Consider the following 24,304-nt stretch of genomic DNA (forward strand, 5'->3'; position numbering starts at 1 on the left):
ACCGTGTTACTAACTTAACAACTGCAGTGATTCACTTAACAACTGTGGCAAGAAAGGTTGTAAAATGGGGCAAAACTCACTTACCAACTGTCTTTGGATTGAGATGGGCGGCTATAGAACAATTTATTGAACAAATAAATAAATAAAATACATGACGGACAGCGATAGGCATTCGCAAACATGGATTTCAAACCTTTTATTAAACAGATGGGAATCCGTAATAAGAACATGCTTGAAGAACACGCAATCCAAATTCAGTCTTTCGAAAGCAAGGTGGAAAATAGGTATAGGTTGTATTGCAAAAGATCCATATATGTTAGGCTTTATTGCAGCTTTCTCCAAGCACATGCCATCTATATGCACTGAGCTACAACCCCACAATTCCGAGCAATTGACCATTTGGTCAATGAGGTTCTTCTCCATCTTGGGGAATGCCATTAAAACAGTATTAAAATATGCAGATCTATGAATTAGAAAGGATTATTATTGACCCTATAAAAAAAATAAGGGTGTCCCTGCGGATTTTACTCCACTAGTGGTTACTGAGTGTGTGTGGGGGGGAAGTGTTTACTCTGTTTCAAGGCCATTGAGCCAACGTTGTCTGAAGACATTTCTGTGATCACGTGGCCAGCATTACGTCACAGAGTGCTGTTACCTTCTCATTGAAGTGGTACCTATTTATCTACTTGCATTTGCATGCTGTTGAACTGCTAGGCTGGCAGGAGCTTGGGTGAGGACGGGAGCTCACCCCATAGTGTGGCACTCAGGTCTCGAACCTGGGCTGCTGAGTTTCCAGTTGACAAGCCCAGCATCTTAACTGCTGAGTCACTGCGCCCCCATTATTGATCTTATAATCTCAACACATTACTTCACTATTGGTCTGAAAATCTCTATGATGACGGAAGTGGCTTCAACGATCACACACACACGCACACACACACACACACACACACACACACACACACAGTTTTTCCACAAAATTCAATGATGAACACAGAACTCCGTCCAGAAGAAATAGCAACAAAAGAATGATTCCATCAATGATTCAAAAAATTGGGCCCATTGGACATTGACAAACAAACCGGAAACTATCTCTCAGAACGAGTTCCACATGAAATCCCTATTGAATTGTGTAGTCTGCAAGTGTTCACATTACGCCCATGCTTAAACATGAGAATGAGGTCACTTATAAGAGCAGTGCTGTTGTAATTAATTTAACTACTGGCACTTCACTTACAAGCCCGGCTATTTAATGAGATAATAATTCAGATGCTTAATTTGCTGGGAGCTGAAATGTGGTGTCGTGCTACTTAATTGGATGTGTCCAAAAGCATCCAAATGATTAGAAGGAGATGAGCAGAAATATTTAGATACCTTCAGGATATCAACAAGTTCATTTAAAGCAGTTCTTCTAACCTAGTTTTAAAAGTTCACTGTTTTCAGGAGGAAGATAAGATCTTAAAGATATTTAATGCAACAGGTATTTGCAGATATTAACCAAATCTGGAGATAGAAATAGTACATTAACACTGGAATAGTTGAGGGTCTCCTGGATTTTTCTTCTTCTTACAGTTTAAATAATGCACTCAGAATCTGAAACAGTTCTAGGATTAGAAAAATACTGTCTTCTAACTAGTCACAACTGGGGTGGAACACTTTTAAATGTACTTTTGCTGCTACAGCTGCATAAGATCAGAAATTTGTTTGGAAAGATTATTATCATTAATAAGATTCAGAGAGCTCATCTGATAAAAATGTACTCTCATCTTTCCCTGACTCTTTCAAAAGTATTATTCAGAGGATGCTAAGATTTAGGATCTTGTGGTGTGCACATATATTTGTCTCGGTATGTACGGGCCATCTCTATGTTTGCCCACATGGCAAAGGTAGATAACATGGTGTGTATGTGTAGGTGTGTAGACAAACATAGTTTATATCCACTGTATGCAAAATTACCATTATTAGTGTCCAACCAGCTGGTAGCCCCTGGCTAAGCAGGATTAGGTCTGGTTAATACTTGGATGGGACAAGCCAAAGTGTCCCCTTGGAGGGGGGAGAGGGGGGCAATGAGTTAACCCCTTGTTGTGTTTTGCTTGTTGTATTTTTTAGGATGTGATTTTTTCAAGGGGGGACGCCTGTCAGCTTTGAAAGCCATACTGAGATCAGATGCTCCCACATTGCCACATTTTGAGCCTGGGAAAATGGGAGGGGGGGAATTTCTTGGAGTGTATGAAGTTAGACATAACATTCTTTTTCAATGTCATGCTAGTTTACACATAAGTGAGAGGAAGTCTCAAGTTGGGACGGATGGTGATTGGGGCATGTGATGTGATGATGGGTGCAGGGGATGGATTTGTAGTTTTTGCTTATTGCAAGGAAGCCCAGAACTTTTAGATTCGGGATTCCCCAGATGTGCTAGTTTACTATCCAATTAAAACAGAACTTTTGAGAAGATGTCTATCTCCGAGTTATTTGTTGGAGTGGCGATTTTCTGGAACACTGACAATACCATTGAAAATACTAATGCTGTAAAGTAGATTGGGAAGTAAAAAATAAAATAAAAAATCCCAAGAGAGATGGCAAACCACTTCCATGTTGTTGCCAGGAGAACTAGAGAGCCATGTTCATCAAATTACCGGAAGTCAAGCTGACTCAAATAAGACTTTCATTTGGCCCAGCTAAGTAACTGATTTCAAAAATGAAATAGAGTAAGACCTGGACAGACCGTGGTTAGGAAACCACCAGGAAATCCCAAGACGGCTAGACCAGAAATTGAGGGCAACAACAAAACATTTCCTCATTTTTGCCAAGAAAATTACATGAAGATGTTCATGAAGTCAGGAGTTGAACATGATTCATGTGGAGACTTTATTCTGAATCTTGGTTCTGAATGGTTACAACAGAGTAGGTGATTTCTAACTGTATTTGCTCTTCTTACCCAGAGCAAAGTATCCATAAATGGTCACTACAGTACTGATGAAATTCAATCCCACTCAATCTAGCTACAATCTTGTGACATAAAACAAACAAAAAACCCCAATATTCTGAATCGATAGCCTATATTCTACCGGTCTTTTCTTAGGGAGGCTATTTCTAACAGTCACCCCAAAGATCCTACATTTCTTTTTCTCCTTCCATGTAACAGCTGGACAATTTGTTGGTCTAAATATAATGCTGTTGGTTTACCTTGCACTGGGTGCCACATATTCAATACCCCCATCTATCCAGATCAATTCTACTTAGGCAAGGAAACTAATTAAGTATCATTGAGAACCACTTTGGTATAGTGGTTAAGGTGCTGGCCTAGAAATAGGGAGACACTGAGTTTTAGTTCTGCCTTAGGCATGAAAGCCAACTGGGTGATTTTGGGCCAATCATCAGGAGACTGTGAGTTCTAGTCCCACCTTAGTCATGAAAGACAACTTGTTAACTTTGGGCCAGGTGCTCTGTCTTAGTCCAACCCACCGCACAGGGTTGTTGTTGTGGGGAAAATAGGAGGGAGGAGTATTGTGTGTATGTTGAATTATTTAGAAAAATAATAAAGGCAGGATAAAAACCAACAAACAAATAAAATATATGAGAAGGGCAAGGTGACATGCAGAATTCTTCAAAACCTAACATTTCTTGGCCTCAAGTTAGTGGAATGTGTATAAACTATAGCATGCTATAGGGACAGCCACATTTATCCATTTAACTGCTTAGAATCTGAATAGCAAAAGAGAAAGAGACCTGGTGTCAAACAAATGCAACTAAAACTGAGCAAAAGAAAGGCCTTTGACACAATCCCTGAGATGTTTTTGTGCTTTATTCTGCAATCTTGACAGCAAATTTGGGCAGAATGGTGATGGTTCCTCCTCCACCCCTTCCCTTTTTCCTCTAACACATCACATTATGCTTAGAGCAGAAAGGAAATGTGTCATCTTTGTGGTTTAGTTTTCTAAATGGAGAACTAAACCCCGTGTTTCAGACGCACATTCACTTTTAATATATAAAAACAACTCCAACATCCAGGCGGTGCCACGGTAAAACAGAGAAAAAATATCTCTGGGTTAGATTATCACCAATTTGCACAACAATACTTTCTGCTGGTGTCTCCTTCAGGTAAGTCTGCATTACTTTTGACATGACAGCAGTGTTCCAATATTTATTTATTTATTTATTTGGGGGGGGGGGCTGCCACAAAGAAGGGAGGGGCAACCTATTTTTCCAAAGCACCAGAAGGCAGAAGAAAAAGCAATGGGTGGAAACTAATCAAGGACGGAACCAACCTGGAACTAAGGAGAAATTTCCTGACAGAACAATTAAGTGGACTGACTTTCCTCCAGAAGTTGTGGATGCTCCATCACTGGAGGTTTTGAAGAAGAGATTGGTCAACCATTTGTCTGGAATGCATGGGGTCTTGTGCTTCAGCAGGGGGTTGGACTAGACGACCTCCAAGTTCCCTTCCAACTCTGTTATCCTGTCTTCTGTTATGTTTCCTTCTATACCTTTTAACTTGCTCTGTACCATGGCTTACAGTACAAAAGAACCGAAAGTCTCCTACTGAGATTGGCTTGGACTCAATGCAGGAAGCTTGTGGAAAAAAGAAAACAGGGCATGCTCCTAATTGTATCTTAAAGGTTATTAACACAGGAAAAGAGGGAGGGAGAGACGGAGAAAAATGCTTGGAAATTGGAAAGCTATCAGGAACCCGTCAAAGTAACTAGGGCAAACCCAACAAAACATTTTCTCAACAAAACAGACATGCAGTCCGAGGGAGCTTCAGTGGATGAGGGGTTCTGCCTTGGCTTTTGTCTGCTTAGGGTGAAATTCTGAACTCTACTATCAAGCACCACAATTAACAGTGGGAGCTTTGTGCTGGCAGTGGCAGTACTATACACAGACAGCTCTGTAATAATCAAGGCATGGTAAGGTTAGACATCTGCAGATGCTCTCAGTACCATGTTAATGATCCAACATCTTTGCAGCTCAGTGCTGGAGGGAAAAAAAATCAGCCACCCAAAATTGGAGTTAACTCAGTGGCAAATGTATACCAATTTATCACATGGTATTATTCTGCTCCTCCTTGTGATATACAAATGGGATGGGGTTTTAGGTGGGGTAGGGAGGAAAAACAGCAAGGCTTCTACATGCTTTGACTGTATAAAACCTCACATTTAATCCACAGTATCTTCATCTTGAAGAGCATTTTAAAGAAGGTCTAATACTAGCCACCTCATCCAATCTTTTGAGACTTCTAGCATTTGCCCAGAATTTCGATCAGCAGGATTATGGGTGGTAAGAGAGACTGGACAACCATTTGTGTGAAATGGTACAGGGTTTCCTGCTTGATCAGAGGGTTGGACTAGAAGGTCTCTGAGGTCCCTTCCAACTCTATTATTCTGTAGGGTGAGCACTTTAATTCATCTTCTCTGGTCTTTAGGAATGAACTTCTGTAGAAACACTTTTCAATGCATAGGGAGAAACAGTCACAACATTCATTCCAATTTTATCAAAACCTAAGACACAACAAATAATCTCCATTGACTTTCCTCCCAAATATCTGCAATGACTGAAAGCTAGAATTTGAATTGTGTACAATCAAATCTTACATCTTGTGCTATTTGCATAGATCTTCCTTCGCCTCAAAACATATAGAAATGTTCATTCAATTCTGAATTGTCAGGGTCAAGAAGACCGTAATGTATGAAGCTTGGGGAATTCTTGGTGAAAGCCACTGTTTCCCAGTCTCAAATCAGGATGAACTTCAATCTGTTCTAGACAGCAGCAGTCCCCTACCTTTTAACTTTCTCTATAAACATGTAAATTAAACATACCGCAGGCTACTATGTGATTTATACATGCTTATAGTAAAAGGTTATCTTCAGAGATTGTTATAAATCTAAAGCCAGTTCTATCATTTTGTCTTTTTGCAGGGGATAAGATACCTCATAAACATGAGGCTGTTGGATCACATAGGCTTAGGATTTCTTCTGGGGATCATCCTTCCATCCTGCTCACAAGTAAGAGTGATGGCTGATTTGATGACAATTATATATTCTTCTGTTCCTACTTCTCAGCCTTCAACATATCCAAAACCAAGTCTTGTGACACTGGAATCACAGGAGACAACCGCTGACACAACATACACTTCCACTTCCGAATCTATTGCCACTGTCAGTTCCAAACAACTAACAGAGACACCCACCTCTACAGCCCTACAATTATCTTCAACACTTCCAACAGAGGGGCTGCCTTCTTCCTCTGCTCTTGCTAGTACAGATCCTGAACTCTCAACTCTTGGGGGCGATCCAACTAAAAGCAAACCCTGTGAAGAAAATTACAAACAACAAATGCTGATTTTCCTGATCATAATTGGGGTGCTTGCATTCATTTGTGTGGTCCTGCTCTTGGTCATCGTTGTTACGGCAAGCAAACTGTCTTACGACAAGAGAAAACAGCCTAACAAGCGTTTTCCGAGGAGTAATGGTGATTTTCTAAGTACCAACAGCCTGTGGCCAATTGGATTAGATACACTACAGAGGTTATCCACCGAGAACCCAAAGCCCCGAGGCCTAAGCCTGGAGAGACCAATAGAAGGGCAAGGACAGAATGGGGATGAAATCAACAAAAAGCTGGTTAGTGAAATAGCAGATCGACAGAAGGAGAAGGAGATATCAGCAAACACATGCAAAACAATCATTACCACTGTTGAAATTTAAGCCTCACTTAAGACTTCTTATTTGGGAGAGAAGAAGAGGCATGGAAAAATCTGTGGGTAGTTATACTGGTTCCTGGTAATTTTTCAGGTATTATACATAGTAAGATAGCATCATCTCAACCCTGTCAGGGTCCATGTTAACATCAGAGGCCAAATCATCTTCACTACTACTCAAGGATGAGGATGGTTTCATTTCAACCAATGTCTGACATGCAGGAAGAGAGCAGACTGGGGGAAACAGAGCAAATGGTTCCCACCTCTATTTACACCTAACCTCGCCTTTTCAGTATGGCTGAAAAGGCGAGACTACCTTTATAAATACAGTCTTAAATATGCAATGTCCTCAGATGTTCATTCTTCCTCCGTTGCTAATGAAAGCTGGACCTCAGAGATGCTGCAAGCATATCTATCCACCACTATTCGCCTCACCTTAGCAGCATGGACACCAATTGGACTAGGAGACAAAATGCCTCCCTTACCTGTTCTTGCATGAAATTCTGGGAGGCAGATTAAGCCTTTGTGTTGTTTATCAGAGCCCTGCAGGGTCACTGGGTCCTTTCCTGGCCAACTTCTCCAAAACCTTTGTGGGAGGACATGATTTCAACTCCTTGTGATCTCCGTCTGTTGAACTGAACGCATATGTTCCAAGCAAGGAAGCAAGCCTTTCCAAATCAATCTCACCTTCTCCTTTGTCCTGTCTGTTGCTTAGAGAGAAACTTGAGCAGGACTAGTAAAAATACACAATGTAGTTGCCTTGACACAGGCCAACTGAAAATTTGATTTGCATCTACATAATAAACTAAACTTGTTTTGTTTTAATTTTAGATTATTCTTGTGGCTTAGAGCAGTGCTTCTCAACCTGGCTGGCTGAGGAATTTTGAGAGATGAAGTCCGCCCATCTTCAAGTGGTCATAGTTGAGAAACACTGACTTAGAAGGTTATGTCATCCCATCACCTGGGTTTATGATTTTGTCTCTGTTGGGATTCCGAAAGCTAATTCTTTCTGTAAACCGGTTAAATGTACTATTTAAGCAGAGCTACTTTTTCCCTAAGGTAAGAAAACTACAGATCTCTCTCCTCAACCACACCCATCATTATAGCCTTATTACAGTAAAATATGTATGCAGTTTCTATGTCCTTCTTTGAGAATAATTTGAAATCGGGAAACTCTATGGAGACTTGCATATACAAAGAAAGGACCTAATAAGTCCTTCCACATATATAACGTTACACTAACCCTTTCAGCAGTAGTTATTTTACAAGACACTCTGGAAAAGTCAACAAACTAAAACTACTAATTGCTAGTGTCTAATAAAATCCTTGATTTCTTCCAAACAGAAGCTCTCATGTTTAAACAGGTTCTTCTTTCATTTTTTTTAATTTCTTCATTTATGAATCCCAGGGATAAAATTTTTCCTCTAGGATAGGAGCTAAGCATAGATCTAAGCAGTATACACATTGCTAATAATTCCAAAGGGACCTAAAGTAGTAATTAATGGTGAAAATGAATTTGGAATGGGGAGGATTGGAAAAAATAAACTCCTCCATTTCACGAATTTTCTTTCCTCCTAGAAACCAAGAATAAACCTTTCCAAATATGGGCAATGCAAAACATCCAGCATCTGTCCAGAATACTTCATTCAGTCTGTGTTGAATGGAATTTGGGAAGGGGTGTCACAGGTGTCCCAGAATCTGCCTTTCGTTCTGCCAAGATTCAGGCAGCAGAGAAGACCCCACCCTATTGCCTCACTCCCACCTGCTTTTCAGTTTTCCATACTCAAGTTTCTATTCTGAAGAGCAACAGAGATGATCAGGGAACTGAAGGCTAAAACGTAAGAAGAACTTTGCAGTAATGGGGTATGTCTAGTTTAATGAAAAGAAGGACTTAGGGTGACGTGAGATCAGTGTTCTATTATCTCAGGGGCTGCCACAAAGAAGAGGAAATCAAGCTATTCTCCAAAGCACCTGAGGGCAGGACAAGAAGCAAGGGATGGAAACTAATCAGGGAAAGAAGCAACCTAGGACTAAGGAGAAATTTCCTGACAGATAGAACTATTAATCAATAGAATGGGTGCTCCAACACCAGAAGTTGTGGGTGCTCCAACACCAGAGGTTTTTAAGAAGAGATTGGGCAACCATTTATCTGAAATGGTATAAGGTTTCCTGCCTGAGCATGGGGTTGGACTAGAAGACCTCCAAGGTCCCTTCCAACTCTGTTTTTCTATGAAAGGATCCTTCTCCATTTGTGGCTGTGGAGAGTCCTTCCATAGCATGGTGATTACTTTGTTTGTTTAATGAAGATTGAAAATCCCAATTTCCCTAGATGAATCAATCTGGGGAGTCAACAACAATGAGTTCTCCCGGTTGTTTTGTCTCCAACTAAACAAAATTTTGCAGACTGGAGAAGTGGGGATGCTTTTTTTGTAAGCACTGCAGCAGTTTCAGACAAGAGGCTCTCTTTACGAATGATGGAGTCAAGTGCAAGTAATCTATGGAGATGCTCAGTCATCCAGGCCTTGGTGCTCCCAAAGGTGCTTTTTTCTTTTTTTCCCAAAAGGTAACTGGATTTTCTTGTTTTTCTTGAAGGAAAACATTCTCAAGAAAAAAACAAAGAAAGTCCAGATGCCTTTTGGGGAAAAAAGCCCCTTTGGGACAGTCAAATGCAAAATTCTGAGGTTGGGCTAAAGTCCTTAGTAGTCCAACCTATTTTCCCTTGTACTATGTTTCTTTGCTTTGAGAGAGGGACAGGCAACACCTTTTGGTGACCATCTTTCAAATATCTGGGAGGAGACAAAGATGCAAAGTAGTTGGGAATACCTCACTTAATGAATGGAATCAGCAGTGTCAATTTTATATTTCAGGTTTTCAGAAATATAAATGGAAACTGCCCAAATGTCTGAGTCATTCATCTGCGAAACTCAAACATTAAGGGCTTTTTATCTGAAAAACATAGCTAAGATTACTTTGGTATGATTTCCAAATCTAACTGGGGTTTCTTTCTGTTACTTCCTTCACCTAATGAGCAATCAGTCCTTTGAATGTACTTGGCACAGCAGAGCACAACGTAAGAGAATTTCAACATGCTGGGCCATTGGGTGATGTCAGTTTTGGCCAATGTTTGAGAAAGCAGTTCTATTGTAGGTGATTTTCCTTGTTACAGATTACTCTTATCATAATTTTTAAATTTGAAGGTCAGGCTTACCAGACCTTCCAAATTTCACAATAGATGGACAGACTTAACCATAGTTTCAGCTGAAAATCTATGACTATCCTAGACCAAAACGTGCTATAGAATTCCTGGAATTTTCTGGCACGCTGACAAATCGGCCATCAATAAGCACCCAGACATCAACAGCAACAACATACCATTCAAAAGAGACTATCAACAAGCCAAAAAAGGAACAAAAAGACCAAAACACCCCCTACCATCAATAGTTAGCACCCAGATGACCACAGATTAACACCAAAATTTACCTCAGACCAACAATCAAGAAGTAAATACCTCAATTTGCTAAATAAGCTAATAGTAAACAGGCTTTCAAGAAGAGATTGGACTACTATTTGTCAGAAATGGTGTGTAGTCTCCTGTTTGGGCGGGGGTTGGACTAGATGACCTATAAGGTCCCTTCCAACTCTGATTACCTCTTATCTGGAAGATAGCAAAATAATCAAGATGTATATCAATATTAATGTTTAAAAGGCCAATCAAAGAACCCAAGGCCATTCCTACACCAACACTGACAGGGCAAATCCCACTCCCTACTAGCACTGATGATGTTACCTAGTTTGGGTAATGGAATATCTATAAGAAAACAACCAAGTTCACCAAAGACCACGCACCACAAAAATCTGGACACCTTAAGAAGGGAACAAAGAAGAACAGAAAAAAACAACTCTGTTATTACTAGTTTCTGCAGCCTCAGTCTTTGGCTGTCACTCTATAAAAGACATATTTAATTCTGTCCATCTCACAGATGATAGACACTTGGGGTGGGGTAAAGTAAGTTTGTTAATGGACATATTTTTGGGAGTGTTCAGGGTTGGTTGGAGGATGGGCAGCTAAATGTTTCAAATAAATAAATACATATTATAAAGCTTTAATCAAGCATCACCTAGAGGAAGAACAGATGTTAGTAAAGCAGTTGGGGAGGGAAGGGTTTCAACAAAATTTGTCTTCTTAGTTTCAGAGAATCTGAAAGTTCTCCCCAAAGGGCGGATAACTAATGCAGCTGCCTCAACCCAGTTTTACTGAAATGCACGTACAGGATTTCCAAGTGCGTCTGTCGAAGGACAGAGGATTCCAAGTTGAGGAGAAAACACCCTTTTCAGCTGCCTCGCAATGATTCCCAGCAATGATTCCCAGCAATCTCATGTGTAACTGGGGAAGAAACATGTTTAAAAACCCAGGGAAACCACTGCTAGACAAGATGATGTAATCCTCCTGATGAGATGGACTATAACTTCTGTCATTCCTAGCCAGCATGTTATTTCTGGAAAGATTGAAAAAATGAGTTGAGTGGACCAGTGAATCTGATTTAGTAGAAGACACCTTTAAGTGTTTTTATGGTGGGACTGAAAGTACTGTGGGAAGGAATTTTATCAGCTCATTTCAGCCGGCCAGGATCTGTTTATGAAAAAAAATATCCAAAAATAGCTGGGATTAGAAGTAGGATCTATGGTAGTCCTTTAAAACAAAAGTTGTTGTACAAAGGGAGCACCCAACAGAGGACATCCCAAGTCATGTGATAAAAAGAAGTGGAGATGTAGACAAGACTCACACATGAAGCTAAAAAGTACATAGTATCTTCTAAGTAAATCAACCTGGAAATATAGAAAATCTTAGCTTGGAGGAACAGCTTCACTGGCCCATCCATTGACCACTATGATATTACCAGTTTTATATTATCCAAAGCCTGCCTTGGTCCACATAGGGATGATCCCTATTTTCAAGAAGGAACCATTTGGGGAATATAATTGCCATGTAAGAATAACAGCCTTTCAAAGAGCACTCACTGTTCCTAATAGATGTTCTTGCTGTTGGTGAACTTTCCCTTTATTTTATTCCAACGTGATTCATGAAGTTCCTGTCCAGTCCTGCAAGGAAGAATTCTTCTTGTTCATTTCTAATTTTCTTCCCATTCACTCAGTCATCTACTTCCACAAACGTGAGAGCCAGGATTCACATGGTTAGAAGCAAACAGCCTGATCTGGCCCCAAACAAGGCACAGATGGAGGCTGTTTTTCCTTTAAAAAAGAACCGATGCTAGTCTTTAACGTAAGAGTAGGTGGGAGAATGCAAAAATATCAATGGACCACAGTATAAAGAGAACTCATATTTGAGGACCAGGAAATTTCTTATTAAGCAGTTTGGTCATTAAGGGAGACATCACTTGGCTGCAATTTGTGACCTTCCCTGCCGACTACCCTATTGATTTTTTCTATGAGAAGCCAGCTAAGAAAGTCACAAAAGGTAATCACAAAAACCCCAGGATGCTGCAACTATTGTCAATTCAAGCCAATTGCCAAGAACTCCAATTCTGATCATGTGGGAAACTGCAATGGTTAAGTGCTAGAGTTAGTCGTAAATCACTGTTGTTGAATACCACTATAACTTTGAAAGGTCATTAAATGAATGATCCTATGTAGAAAACCACTGATACAAAGTCATCTTTGGCATTCCCTCCTAATGGTTTCTCTGCTATTCTACAACAAATTAAAAATTCTTGGTACCATTATATGCCTGTTTACTGATTCTATTGTAGCTGCTAGCAGAAGCCTAACACCAAAATCCAATCACTTACCTCTTTATGACCTTATCTTGAGATTACAACTTCTCTCATCTAGCTTAAGAGGAGTACCTAGTCCCTAGGTAGAGTCAAACCACCCCTCTGCCACTAACACAATACTTCCCCAGCTTGTTATCTCCTCAATTCTCTTGGGAATAAACAACGTTGAAGCCAACAAGCTAATGTCAATGGGTGACTGAATGGGTATAACTTTTCATAGGAATGTAGTTAAGTGAAAGCTTGCAACAAGCACTATCAGTGTACGCTCAAATCAAGAGAGCAAGGAAGCAGAGAAAAGTAAAAGAGCCTGAATTGAGGGGTAACATCATCAGTGATAGCACTGATGATGTTACCTAGTTTGGGTAATGAAAGGTCTGCGAGAAAAGAACCAAGCTCAGAGAGCACCAAGGACCCCTCGTTTCAAACCTGAGCTACAAATATTCTCCTTTATTAGAGCCTGAATTGTATTTAAATGGCATGACAGCAACCACTCTCATTGGACAGGCTTTGCAGTGAAGAATGAAAATGAAAGATAATTTTGAACAAGTAAGCTGTGTTCCAATATTTGAGGGGCTGCCACAAAGAAGAGGGGTCAGCCTATCCTCCAAATTACCTGAAGGCAGGAGAAGAAGCAATGGAGGGAAACTAATCAAGGATAGAACCAATCCAGAACCAAGCAGAAATTTCCTGACAGGGAGAGCAATTAAAACCAGTGGGACGGCTTGCCTCCAGAAGTAGTGCTCCAACACTGGAGATTTTAAAGAAGAGATTGGACAACCATCTGTCTGAAATGAGTTTCCTGCCTGAGCAGGGAGTTGGACTAGAAGACCTCCACGTCCCTTCCAACTCTGTTATTCTGTTAATCTTTAAGATAGGCAGTTTTGCAATGCTTTGGGTAGCCTTCTTCATCAAGTATCTTCCAAACGTCTTGGATTACTAGCATGGGGGTGGTTGGAATTGTAGTTCAATCGCTCTAAGAAGCGTATTGAACAGGCTTTCCTCTCCCTTACCAAAAAAGAAGCATCTGTTGCAAAGAGCCCCAAAGGTCTACTATCATTTGCCAAATGGAAGAGGTCTTCTTCCTATTTGGCAGGAGCTTCCAGGAGGTCAAAGTGCTGAAGAACAAATAGCTCATTCCCAGATTGACAAGGAGGATGAGGCAGCCAAGTATATACCACAGGTGAACTATCATGCTGAATCCTTAGAAGCTTCCCTACTTAGCTGAAAGGGTTAGATAGGGGGGCAAGGAGACCCCACCATCACCTCTTTGTTACCCTTAGCTGCTTAAGAATTACCACAATGAAGTCTCATCGCTTTGAGCACCTCAAGCAATCTGGCGCCTGCAGTAATTCTCCAGTAAGGAACAAAACACCAAGCAGCCAAGCAGACTCTCCTAGGAAACAAAACATCACTTAGTTAACTGTGGAGGAAGATGTCTGAGCTGTGCAGCACCCACACACGCAACCACAAAGGAACACAGCGCTTCCTGCTCACAGCTCCCTCCATTGCTAACAGCCATACAAAAATTGCTCATCAGGAAATCTATCCAGGCAAGGGCTTAATGACAGCCATATCAGCCTCTCTCTCCACCAAGCACAATTGTTTCATTACAGGTAGTCCACGACTTATGACCACAATTGAGCCCAAAATATCTCTTGCTAAGCAAGACATGTGTTAAGTGAGTTTTGCCCCATTTTATGATCTTTCTTGCCACGGTTGTTAAGGAAATCACTGCCGTTGTTAAGTTAGTCACACGATTGTTACATGAATCTGGATTCCCCACTGACTTTGCTTGTCAGAAGGTCACAAAAAGTGGTCACATGACCCCGGGGCACTGTAACTGTCATAAATACCTGCCAAGTGTCCTAGTTTTGATCACGTGACCATGGTGACACCGCAACACTGCAAGTATGAAAAATGGTCATAACTCACTTTTTCCAGTGAATGGCTGTAAGACAATGACTATCTGTAATGATTTGGGTTCTTGTTCCTGCCATCGCTGCTTGTAACATATCATTCTGCTAGTGCAGTGATGGCAAACCTTCTAGGCTTGGCAATTCAAAAATGCAGAAAATGCCTACCTTGAATCTACCAGTGTATCGTATCATACACACACACACACACACACACACACACACCTCCCCTGGATAAAGGAGACCTCTCCGGACCTCTTCTTCAGACCTCTGGAAGTCTCATGGAGCCTCTGGAAATCACATGAGAATGTTCACACAATTTCCAGACACCTGAGAGGCCCATAGCTATAGGAACCCTGATCACCCAACACCTCTTTTGCTTCCAGTTAAAACTTCCAAATGTCCATTTTGAGCATCTTATAGAAGTGTCAAATCAACCACAGCTTCCATTTGTAGCCCTCTTCTCCCTCCCCCTTGACATCTTCAATGTTGTGTTTACAAAACAAAATCCATTATGGTTGACGGATGCCATAGCTTCATAGTAGTTCTTTTTTAAACAGCAATGCTGTGAACAGCTCATCAAAAAACATCCAGAGGGAGAAAGCTTTAGGACCAGAAGCACCTTTGAAGCATGTGATGGGTGTCAAGCATCAGGGAAATCAGGAAATCCAGGCAGTTCAAATGGGTATAAAGATTTATTGTAAGCTTAAGGTCTCTGTAAGAATCTGAAGTACTAACACTCAAAGCAATTTGGTGGGTAGATAAACAATTCACGGTGGGCTGGAATTAGATCTCTTGTGGGTGCAAAGGGACCCATGACTGATGACATGTTTGACCCTTCCCTCAGGATCAGCCTGGTTATCTCCTACAATGAGATACTCACAAAATGGTTGACTCTCAAGAAGATTGCCAGGGAGGCACGGACAGTAACAAGACAACCAGAAGGCAAAACAGTCTCCTAGATGTTGTCACCATTTCAATGGGACCCTTATGGATCCTGAAGATACCCCTGCCCAAAACTACAATGCCAATGGCTGATACTTTGCTTTCAAATATGCTTTATTAAAAACCAAAGGGAACATTTGGGCACCCAGATTCCTGCAGGTGCTACCTTACCTACCTCTACTTTAGGGAAGCTTGTAGCATTTGATCACAGCCATCGCACTAGCTAAATAACACAGTAAGAACTTCAGTCAATACTCTGTCCAACTCTTCACGACCCCATGGACCATAGCAGCTACCACACACTCCCTCCAGTCTTCCACTCTCTCCCTGAATCTGTTGGAAGCTAAAACATATAAATGGCGGCTAAAATGTATAAAGAATGGTTGCTGGAATTGAATATGTCTAGTTGAATGAAAAGAAGGACTGGGGTGACATGATAGAAGTCTTCCAATATCTCAAGGGCTGCCACAAAGAAGAGGCAGTCAAGCTATTCTCCAAAGCACCTGAGGGCAAGACAAGAAGCAGTGGATGGAAACTAATCAAATGTAGAAACAAGGAGAAATTTCCTGACAGTTAAAACAATTAAACAGGGGACAACTTGTCTTCCAACAGTGGAAGTTTTTAAGAAGAGATTGGACAACCATTTGTCTGAAATGGTATAAGGTTTCCTGTCTGAGCTGGGGGTTGGACTAGAAGATCTCCAAGGTCCCTTCCAACTCTGTTATTCAATTCAATTCAATTCAATTCTAATCTCCCCAAACTCATGCCCACTGTGTCGATGATCTAACCATTTCATCCTCTGCAGTCCTTTTCTCCTTTTGCTGTCCATCTTTCCCAATACCATCAGGATCTTTTCTAATGTGTTCCCTCTTCTCATTTGGGGATCAAAGTATCTGAACTTCAGCTAAAGTATCTGTCCTTTGGAAGGGGCTGGTTTCCTTTAAGACTGATATAGTGAGAAACACTGGTTTTAATGATAGCTCAGCAAATGTGTGGATTGTGTATTCCCCTTCTTTTCTTTCTAACATGAATTCCTTCAGTCCTTAATAGTTTTATTATTTTCAGTGCTAATTAATTCTGGCTTGCTTTGGTAACTGTGTATTGTGTATTTCCTTCAAGAACTTCAGTTATACATGGCTTGCTCCAACACGCCCAGTCTTATTACTTACTACAATCACCCACCAGACAACCTCAAGGTCATAGGTGCAAGATCACACAAAGATTGTCAAAGCTGATTAGCTCCAAGCTAGGCCACCCTGGGTTTTGCTCATGGTTGCCATGACACTAAGCCACAAAGTGGTTGATTTCATCTTTCGGTTTGGTGTAATAATCTACCCATTATGGCTTTGTATTATCTCTAATCAGATCACTATGGCTTCTTTAGCAAATTGTAGCAAAAAATAGAAACAATAAGGATCTAGATGCATTAGTATTGGATATATCCCTTTGAAATTATAATTAGGAAAGTGTAAAGCATGGCTGAAGCTATTAGTCATAATTGATTAAGTCCTGATTTAATAAGCAAAGATATGTGTTTTCTTTAAATGCTAATACACAGCTTCTACGCTTCACAATTCTCATGAGAAAGTAACAAATCTAGGAGGAAGTAGTAATAATATCCAAAGCTATAATGTCCAAAGCTATGATGTATAGCTTGCAAACAAATTAAGTTACTCTTTTTCAGAAATCATTAGCCATGGTTCCTTATTCTTATACAACCAGAATCTATATTTAACTGCAATTTCCTAGGTTCTCCAACTCGGATAAAAGGAGAAGTAATGGGCTTGCAGGCTCATGCAAAAGGCTCATGCCTGTTTGACTTTACAAAGTAGGACTGGAAAAAGTACTAGAGAATTCCTAGAAGCCTGGCACTTAAGACAAATTGGCCATCAATGATACATAGAGATAAACAACATCTACATACTATTCAAAAGAGACAATCAAAAAGCTAAAAGACCACAACACTTCCTGGCCTATATACAATGACAGCAAATCCCTCTCCCTTCTAGCACTGATGATGTTACCTAGTTTGGCAATCAAATGCCTGCAACAAAATAAACCCCACAGAACTATGATCATCAAAACCAGATCAATACAGAAACACACACACACTTTATTAAGACTCCTGAGAGAAAGCTGTGAGAGATGAATGATATTCTCATAAGAAGTGGTGCAAGGAAATAGTGCAAGTAAGCAAGTAGGAAACCTTTTGCCTTGTAAGAGAAAAAAAAAATAGTGGAAAATGTATAGTTATGCCAATATTTTTCACTCAACTTTGTAATAGCCTCTTGATTCCTCCTGCTGTTGTTAACTTTTTGGCAGGAGTTTTGGTGTTCTCTCCCTCATCTACGGAAACAGCTATACTGACATATTTAAATATTTCTTAATTTGAGGGGCTTCCGGCATTGTTCACTGATAAACTTCCTCTTTATGTCAAGACTAAGATCCTTTTGCAATATGCAAACCATCATACCATTTAAAGTATTTTGCTGCATTCTCACTTCCCTGATGTGTAACAGTAAAAGTTATGCTATAAACAAGAGATTGAGTAGTGCAGGAGAAATCTGAAAGGTAAGACAGATTTAATTGTACTTTTTGTTTAAAAAAATCCTCAAAACAAACAAGAAATGACAATGAACTAATATGAAAAAAATAGGAATAGGTTGGATCTCAAATGATCTTCACTCTTTACTCATCCAAATAGCAATTTAACTGTCATGTGCTTCCTGCCGTATGTAAAATATATTAAAATAAGTTACTTTCTCAAAATTTCATACCAAAGTCTGTTTTGTGACTTGGACTTTCAATTGGTTAAATTCTAGTACTAGGATCCAAATTAGAGAATTAATTCTGTGGTTAGATCTGTTTGTACGTAATGTTCAGCGCAAACAGGAGCCCAAAATTGGATAGTAAAAAATTCATAATTTTTGAAGTCAACCATCTCTTCAAATTTCACCTTGTTCTGCAGAGCGGGTTACAAATGCAATTTTAATTTTTTAATGAGTCTGAGCAGAAATTCAATAGTTTCTATATGTGGTGTTCCTTTAACTGCAAGCCACAACATTTATGGCAGAATTTTATACATGTTTATTCAAAAGAGTGTCCAGAGTTCAGTTTTGGAAATACCAGGATTAGTTGCTTTGAAAGGCAGACAAACTGCAGGAAAAAAAAGACCCGGTGTAGATGGCTCACTAATACAAGCTTAAAAATATAAATAAATAAATGTGATTTTACACATTTATGTATATGTTTGTGGTTTCATTTTAATGTTGTAAGCCGCCCAGAATTGTCATGCATCCATCTCATTCCTGAATGAATCTAAGTACTGGAGCCATCTATTTTTAATTAAGCTCTGGTATAAGGCATTAATTGTTTCAATCTTTGCACTAGTTTGTTGTAAATGGCAAATTACCCCCAATGCAAGAAAAAAATGACTCTCAGTAAAAGTCCTGCTCTATTCTTATACTTATTTTGCACCCCATTCAGGGGGGGGAAAGGCAACTTTCATGCCTAAAGTGGGACTAGAACTCACAATCTCCTAGTTTTCTAGTCCAGCACCCTCACCACTGGTCAAATTGCCTCTCAAACAATCAAGTCTTTTTGTTCTTTTACTGAACAAGTACAAGATGGGGCCTACACCTGTTTATTTGTAGAATAAGAGCATTGGAAGGGACCTTTGAGGTCTTCTAGTCCAACCCCCTGGCTCAAGCAAGAGACCCTATAGAATTAATTCAAGTTTCTTAAAAATATATGTAGCTTTATCTCTTCAGGTTTTTCTTTTTTAAAGAGAAATTCTCATTTCAGTGTAAATTTGCCTTTTACTAATAGTTGTACTTTTGGATCCATTAAAACTATTAAACATATGCAGTATATTGCCTGGGTATGTTGCCCGTACACACATTTTCCCACCCCTACAAATGTACTTTTTCCCCCCCTGTAAAGCCTTCATTTTTATTGCATTATATTCATTTAAGGACATCGTTTCCTTAACTTATATTTATACTGTACATTTGGTTTTATTGTTTTGTTCCCCAGCATGAAGGATGGCTAAAAAAAGGTGTTCATAAATTAATACGTTGTACACCAAAATACATTTTTAAAACAGATAGCCTTAAAAGCAGCAAACTAGTTGAAGCTAAAATTTGTTTCCTCAGAAATTTACTAAATTCTGGCTATTCTATCATGTACAGTGGTACCTTGGTACTCAACTGCTTTGAAACTCATCAAATTTGGTACTCAACACATTTTGATCATCCTGGTACTTTCATTTGTTTGGTATTCAACATGCAAGCTAGAATTTGTCAGTGTTGGTTGCCTTGTGACTCACTATCCTTTCTGGGCAAAACAAATGATAACGTGTTAGTCTTGCCCTGTGCACATTCCCTATCTTTGCTTTATGCTCATTTTACATATTTTTATGCTTTTTTTTCTTATCAGTACAGGTAAAATGAAGTTTTTACTTTATTTAATCCAAGTACTTATTTATTTTTAGGTTTATTTCACATGTAAGGTAATGATATACAACCCTATCTTTTTATGCATTGCCTTAAAAATGTGCATTGTCTTTGGTTTGAGAATGCATTAAATTTATTTACATTATTCCCTATGGGAAGAATTTGTTTAGTACTCATAGTTTTTTATGCTCATTGTACCACCCGCAACCAATTAAATAAGTACCGAGATACCACAGTATCACCTAGTACAGGGGTTCCCAACCAGAGGTGGGATTCTACTGGTTTGGACCGATTTGGGTAAACTGGTAATTCGGGTGATCATTTGGCCCCGCCCACCTGCCCTAGTCTGTTCTTTATTTCTGTGTTTTGCAGCTCAGTTGATTCGTGCGGCACAGCAAATTGCCGTGCCTCAGCTGTTTTACTCACCGGGACTGCAGCAGAAGGTAAGTATTAGAGCTGAAATGATGAGTTTGCAAACGCTGTGTGCGCGCTCACCAAACCAGTTGTTAACACTGGTTGAATCCCACCCCTGGTCCCAACCCCTGGTCCCTGGACCGGCATTGGGCTGCTGGCATGCCAGAGAGCATGCCGTGCAAACATGTGAAGCCCCATCCCATGGGATGCAGGCAGCACGTGAAACCACACCCCTTCTGGTTCACAGAAAAACCTCTCTCCCCGGAATGGCTCCCTGGTGCCCAAAAGCTTGGGGGAGGGGGGTGTTGATCTAGTACAAGGGTTGGTTTATAAGTGTTTATTGTTGCTAGGCCTTCAATAGGCAAAATGTGGTGCTGTTATTAATCCCTACCTTTTTATCTTCTTCATGCCACGAAAGAGATCCCCAGTATTTTGACAATGGCGACCAAGGCTGTCGTTCTAATGTTCATCTATGGACAACTGTGGTGGAACCAAACTACTGGAAAGACAGAAGGGCCTGCAGGCTTGTTGCTCGATGCTGAACCCCACAGCTTTCCATCTCAAGGAAGTCAATCAAAAGTCCCTACCAAAAATGAACAGCAAACACCATCCAGCAAGCCCCTGCTTCCTACCACAACAACAAAAGAACCTAAACTTGCAGATGAACATTTAATAGTCGCCGTGATTATTGGGGTCGTCTTGCTGCTCATGATTGTTATTATCGTTGCCATCTTCCTTTGGAGGCAACGGAAAAGGTCAAATGTACCTCTACCCCACTGGGCAGGACGCTCCCCGTTTGCTGATGGAGACGTGCCCGAACTTATTGTAGATAAGGAACCGGTACAAGGCATAAAACGGATGTCCGTTCTCTCTCTTTTGCCATGGAAATTTAGCAAGGACACACAACTGCTGGACAATGCAGAAGGACAACTGTCTGAATCAAGGAAGACCTTGGACGTTCCACAGGGATCTGGTGAGGCAGGTACAGAGAGCGAGTCAAGCCACACTGCCACGGCAACCTTGGATTCTTCAGACAGCAGCCAACCCCAAATTTCCGAGGAACCAAACAACTTAACTGACATTTCCCTCCAGCCTGAGAGTCCAAAGCTACAAGATCCTCCTTCGACCAGCTGGCCCAGTGGAGTCAATGGGGATATTTTTATCCCTGAATCTCTTCCTATGGAACAACACGTAGAAATCCAGGGTTCTACACTGCCAGATATGGCCCAACAAAGTGTTGATGAAGCAGTGCTACTTCCTCCACCGCCAGAAGATTTTTTGTGTCATTGATTTTTATAGATGTTGGCGCAAGTAATTGCTTCCTTCTGGGTTTATTTTTTTAAAATATGCTGAAAAAAATGGAATACATCCATTTACCTTCATCTTTTCATGCAGGTACTACTCGACTTATGACCACAATTGGCACAATTTCTCTTGCTAAACAAGGTGGTTGTTAAATGAGTCATGCCCAATTTTATGACCTTTTTTGCCACCATTATTAACCAAATTTATCCATTTATCTAACCATATTTATTTAACCATGTGTCTGAAATAGTATAGGGTCTTCCTGTCAGAGCAGGGGGTTGGATTAGAAGGCCTCCAAGGTTCCTTCCAACTCTGTTATTCTATGTTCTGAATCATCACAGTTAACTGATTCACATGATCATTAAGTTAATTCAGCTTCTCCCATTGCTTTTGCTTGTCAGAAACCATCTGGGAACATCCAAAATAGTGATCACATGACCCTGGGACACCACAACTATTGTACATACCATACATGCCAGTTCCCAAGTGCTGGAATTTTGATCGTGGGACTGTGGGGAATGCTGCGACTGTCATAAGTGTGAGGACTGGTTGTAAATCACTTTTTTCAGTGCTGTTATAACTTCAAACGGTCAATAAATGAATGATGGTAAGTTGAGGAATACATGTACTTCCAAAGATGCTTTCAGGAAGATTCATTCCTCAGCCAAACATTCTCTCGGTCTCTGATATTCCAGAGTGAGCTTTGGTTGCAAAGACAGATTTCAAGATCATCTACCCCATGGATTTGTTCCTCCTAAATTCTTATGCTTGGAAAAGACTCATTTTTTTTATGAGGGTTTTTTTTTAAAGCCTTTATCACCCTGGAATCCTTTTAATCTGGTGTGAACTTTTTCTAATCAAAAAACCTGCACTTAACGTGACCATTTAGTGCTTTTAAGTAATCACTCAGCAATGTAGAAGTTTGACATTGGTGCCCGCACTTTGAAGTTGACCCTTTTGAGAAATTTTCTCTTTTGAAATTACAGCACCACTTCTGGCTTAAACAGTCATTTTGAATTTCATAATTCTTTTCCTTCCCTTAATTATTACCCTTAGATGTTTGGCTGTGTCCTGTGTATCCACAAAGTTATCAAGAATTTATTCTCTCCTAGTTTCCATTTTGCTTGAAAGCCTATTTATATCTTATCTAAAAAGCTGTGCCCCCCCACTCCTTTTTTTTTGGCCCAAAAAAGCACCTGGCCACAAACTGAGCTATTCTCAGTTTCCAAATGCCTATATGTTGGCCTATTGCGATACATGGTATTCTATTACACACATTAGGTGGCAATGATAAGAATATATATTAGCTGCAGCTTTAGTGTGTGATGGGCTTACAGGTTGCAGAAAACTATGTATTTGTGCAATTGCATTTCGATTCATACATAGAGAAGCATGCCAATTATTCTAAGTTATTAATGAGAAGGGATCAGATTATTAACTTTCAAGAGATCAGGATTTATTTCACTACTAAAAAGAGCCACCACTTTATTCTCTCACAAGGACAATAATTTCTACATGCACTTCAGGAAAGATTTTAGCCCAGTTGTCACAAAGCATTAGAAACTTTAAAGCCAGCTTTCCTCAAGTTGGCTGGCAAATTGTAGGAGCGGTCATCCCAAAATATTTGAAGGATATCAAATTGGAGAAGACTGGATGCTATAAATTAAGAACCATAAAGAGATTTTCCCTTAATGTTGTTCAACAAATGTTTGCAATTATTTTGTTAAGCTAGCCTGGGAAGTATTTTGTTTGGGAGAATTTTTACTAAAGGAATGCTACAGGTGATCAGAAGCAAAATTTGGGAAGTCTGGTCTTTAGCCAGGCAGGAGATACAGAGACCAAATTGTTGTCTTCAGTAGGTCACTGAGAAATGTATGAATGACACAGGAAAGAAGATGGTATGTTTCTTGCTACAGACAAAGTGCACAATAAAATGAATAAGCCTGGATGATTAAATGTTTTATGGAGACACAAAGTTGAAAGTTGATGGCTGAATGAGATAAGAGGGGAATATGATGGAAGGAAACCCAGTGTGAGAATAAATAGCATATTTGGTTCAACATTGAGCAGAAGGTAAGAGACAAAACTGATATTCCATTGCTTCTTTAATATAGTTATCAAGAATGTTTTTTGTGACATTAGAAATATATTGGGCAGGAAAATGAAAACACAGTACAGCTAATCCTGTGTTCTTGGAACAGTTGATAGTAACATTTAAAACAGCAATGAATAGACGAATCTGTTTACTTAAGACAGGAAAATGGATGGAGAAATATTAAGACATGCAAATACTGGTAAAAAGATACAGGCAGTCCTCAACTTATGACCACAGTTGAGCCCAACATTTCTGTTGCTCAGTGCTAAGACATTTAAGTGAGTTTTGCTACATTTTACAACCTTTCTCACCACAGTTGTTAAGTGAATCACTGCAGTTAAGTTAATAACACAGTTGTTAAAATGAATCTGGCTTCCCCATTGACTTTGCTTGCCAGAAATTACAAAAAGTCATCACAAGACCCTGGGAGTCTGCAACGGTCATAAATATGAGTCAGTTGTCAAGCATCTGAATTTTGATCATGTGACCCTGGAGATGTTGTAACGTTCGTAAATGTGAAAAACAGTCATAAGTTATTTTTTTTCCAGTGCTGTTACGGTCAGAACACGAACTGCTGTAAGTTGAGGATTACCTGTAGTTGTAAGCAATGAGTAACAAGAAATTAAAATGCCTTGTTTAGGAGCATGTTTTTGGCCATTCTGCTATGGTTAGGCCAAGAGAAACAAACATTT

At 39.9% G+C, this 24,304-nt stretch overlaps 3 protein-coding genes across 8 annotated transcripts in view; 2 read left to right on the plus strand and 1 right to left on the minus strand.

Moving 5' to 3' along the window:
- NF1 (neurofibromin 1) overlaps positions 1 to 24,304 on the minus strand; it is a 201,282-nt gene that overhangs the window by 59,311 nt on the left and 117,667 nt on the right. The window lies entirely within an intron of this gene.
- Positions 181 to 7,519, plus strand: EVI2A (ecotropic viral integration site 2A). Its single transcript, XM_087954608.1, has 2 exons — positions 181 to 273; positions 5,916 to 7,519. The coding sequence occupies exons 1-2, from the start codon at positions 181 to 183 to the stop codon at positions 6,699 to 6,701; spliced, it is 879 nt and encodes a 292-aa protein (XP_087810734.1). The 3' UTR covers positions 6,702 to 7,519.
- EVI2B (ecotropic viral integration site 2B) lies at positions 17,784 to 22,393 on the plus strand. Of its 2 annotated transcripts, XM_087957055.1 has the most exons (3): positions 17,803 to 17,915; positions 20,171 to 20,241; positions 20,631 to 22,393. In XM_087957055.1, exon 3 carries the CDS (start codon positions 20,651 to 20,653, stop codon positions 21,500 to 21,502), a length of 852 nt encoding a protein of 283 aa, XP_087813181.1. In that variant the 5' UTR covers positions 17,803 to 17,915; positions 20,171 to 20,241; positions 20,631 to 20,650; the 3' UTR covers positions 21,503 to 22,393. The 2 variants fall into 2 exon arrangements, with proteins under 2 accessions (XP_026536222.2, XP_087813181.1); XM_026680437.2 differs by lacking the exon at positions 20,171 to 20,241 and having other exon boundaries at positions 17,784 to 17,915.

This window comes from Notechis scutatus, chromosome 1 (assembly GCF_049901735.1).
Source record: "Notechis scutatus isolate UNSWTSFEM ecotype Mainland chromosome 1, rNotScu1.2, whole genome shotgun sequence".
Classification (NCBI taxonomy): domain Eukaryota; kingdom Metazoa; phylum Chordata; class Lepidosauria; order Squamata; family Elapidae; genus Notechis; species Notechis scutatus.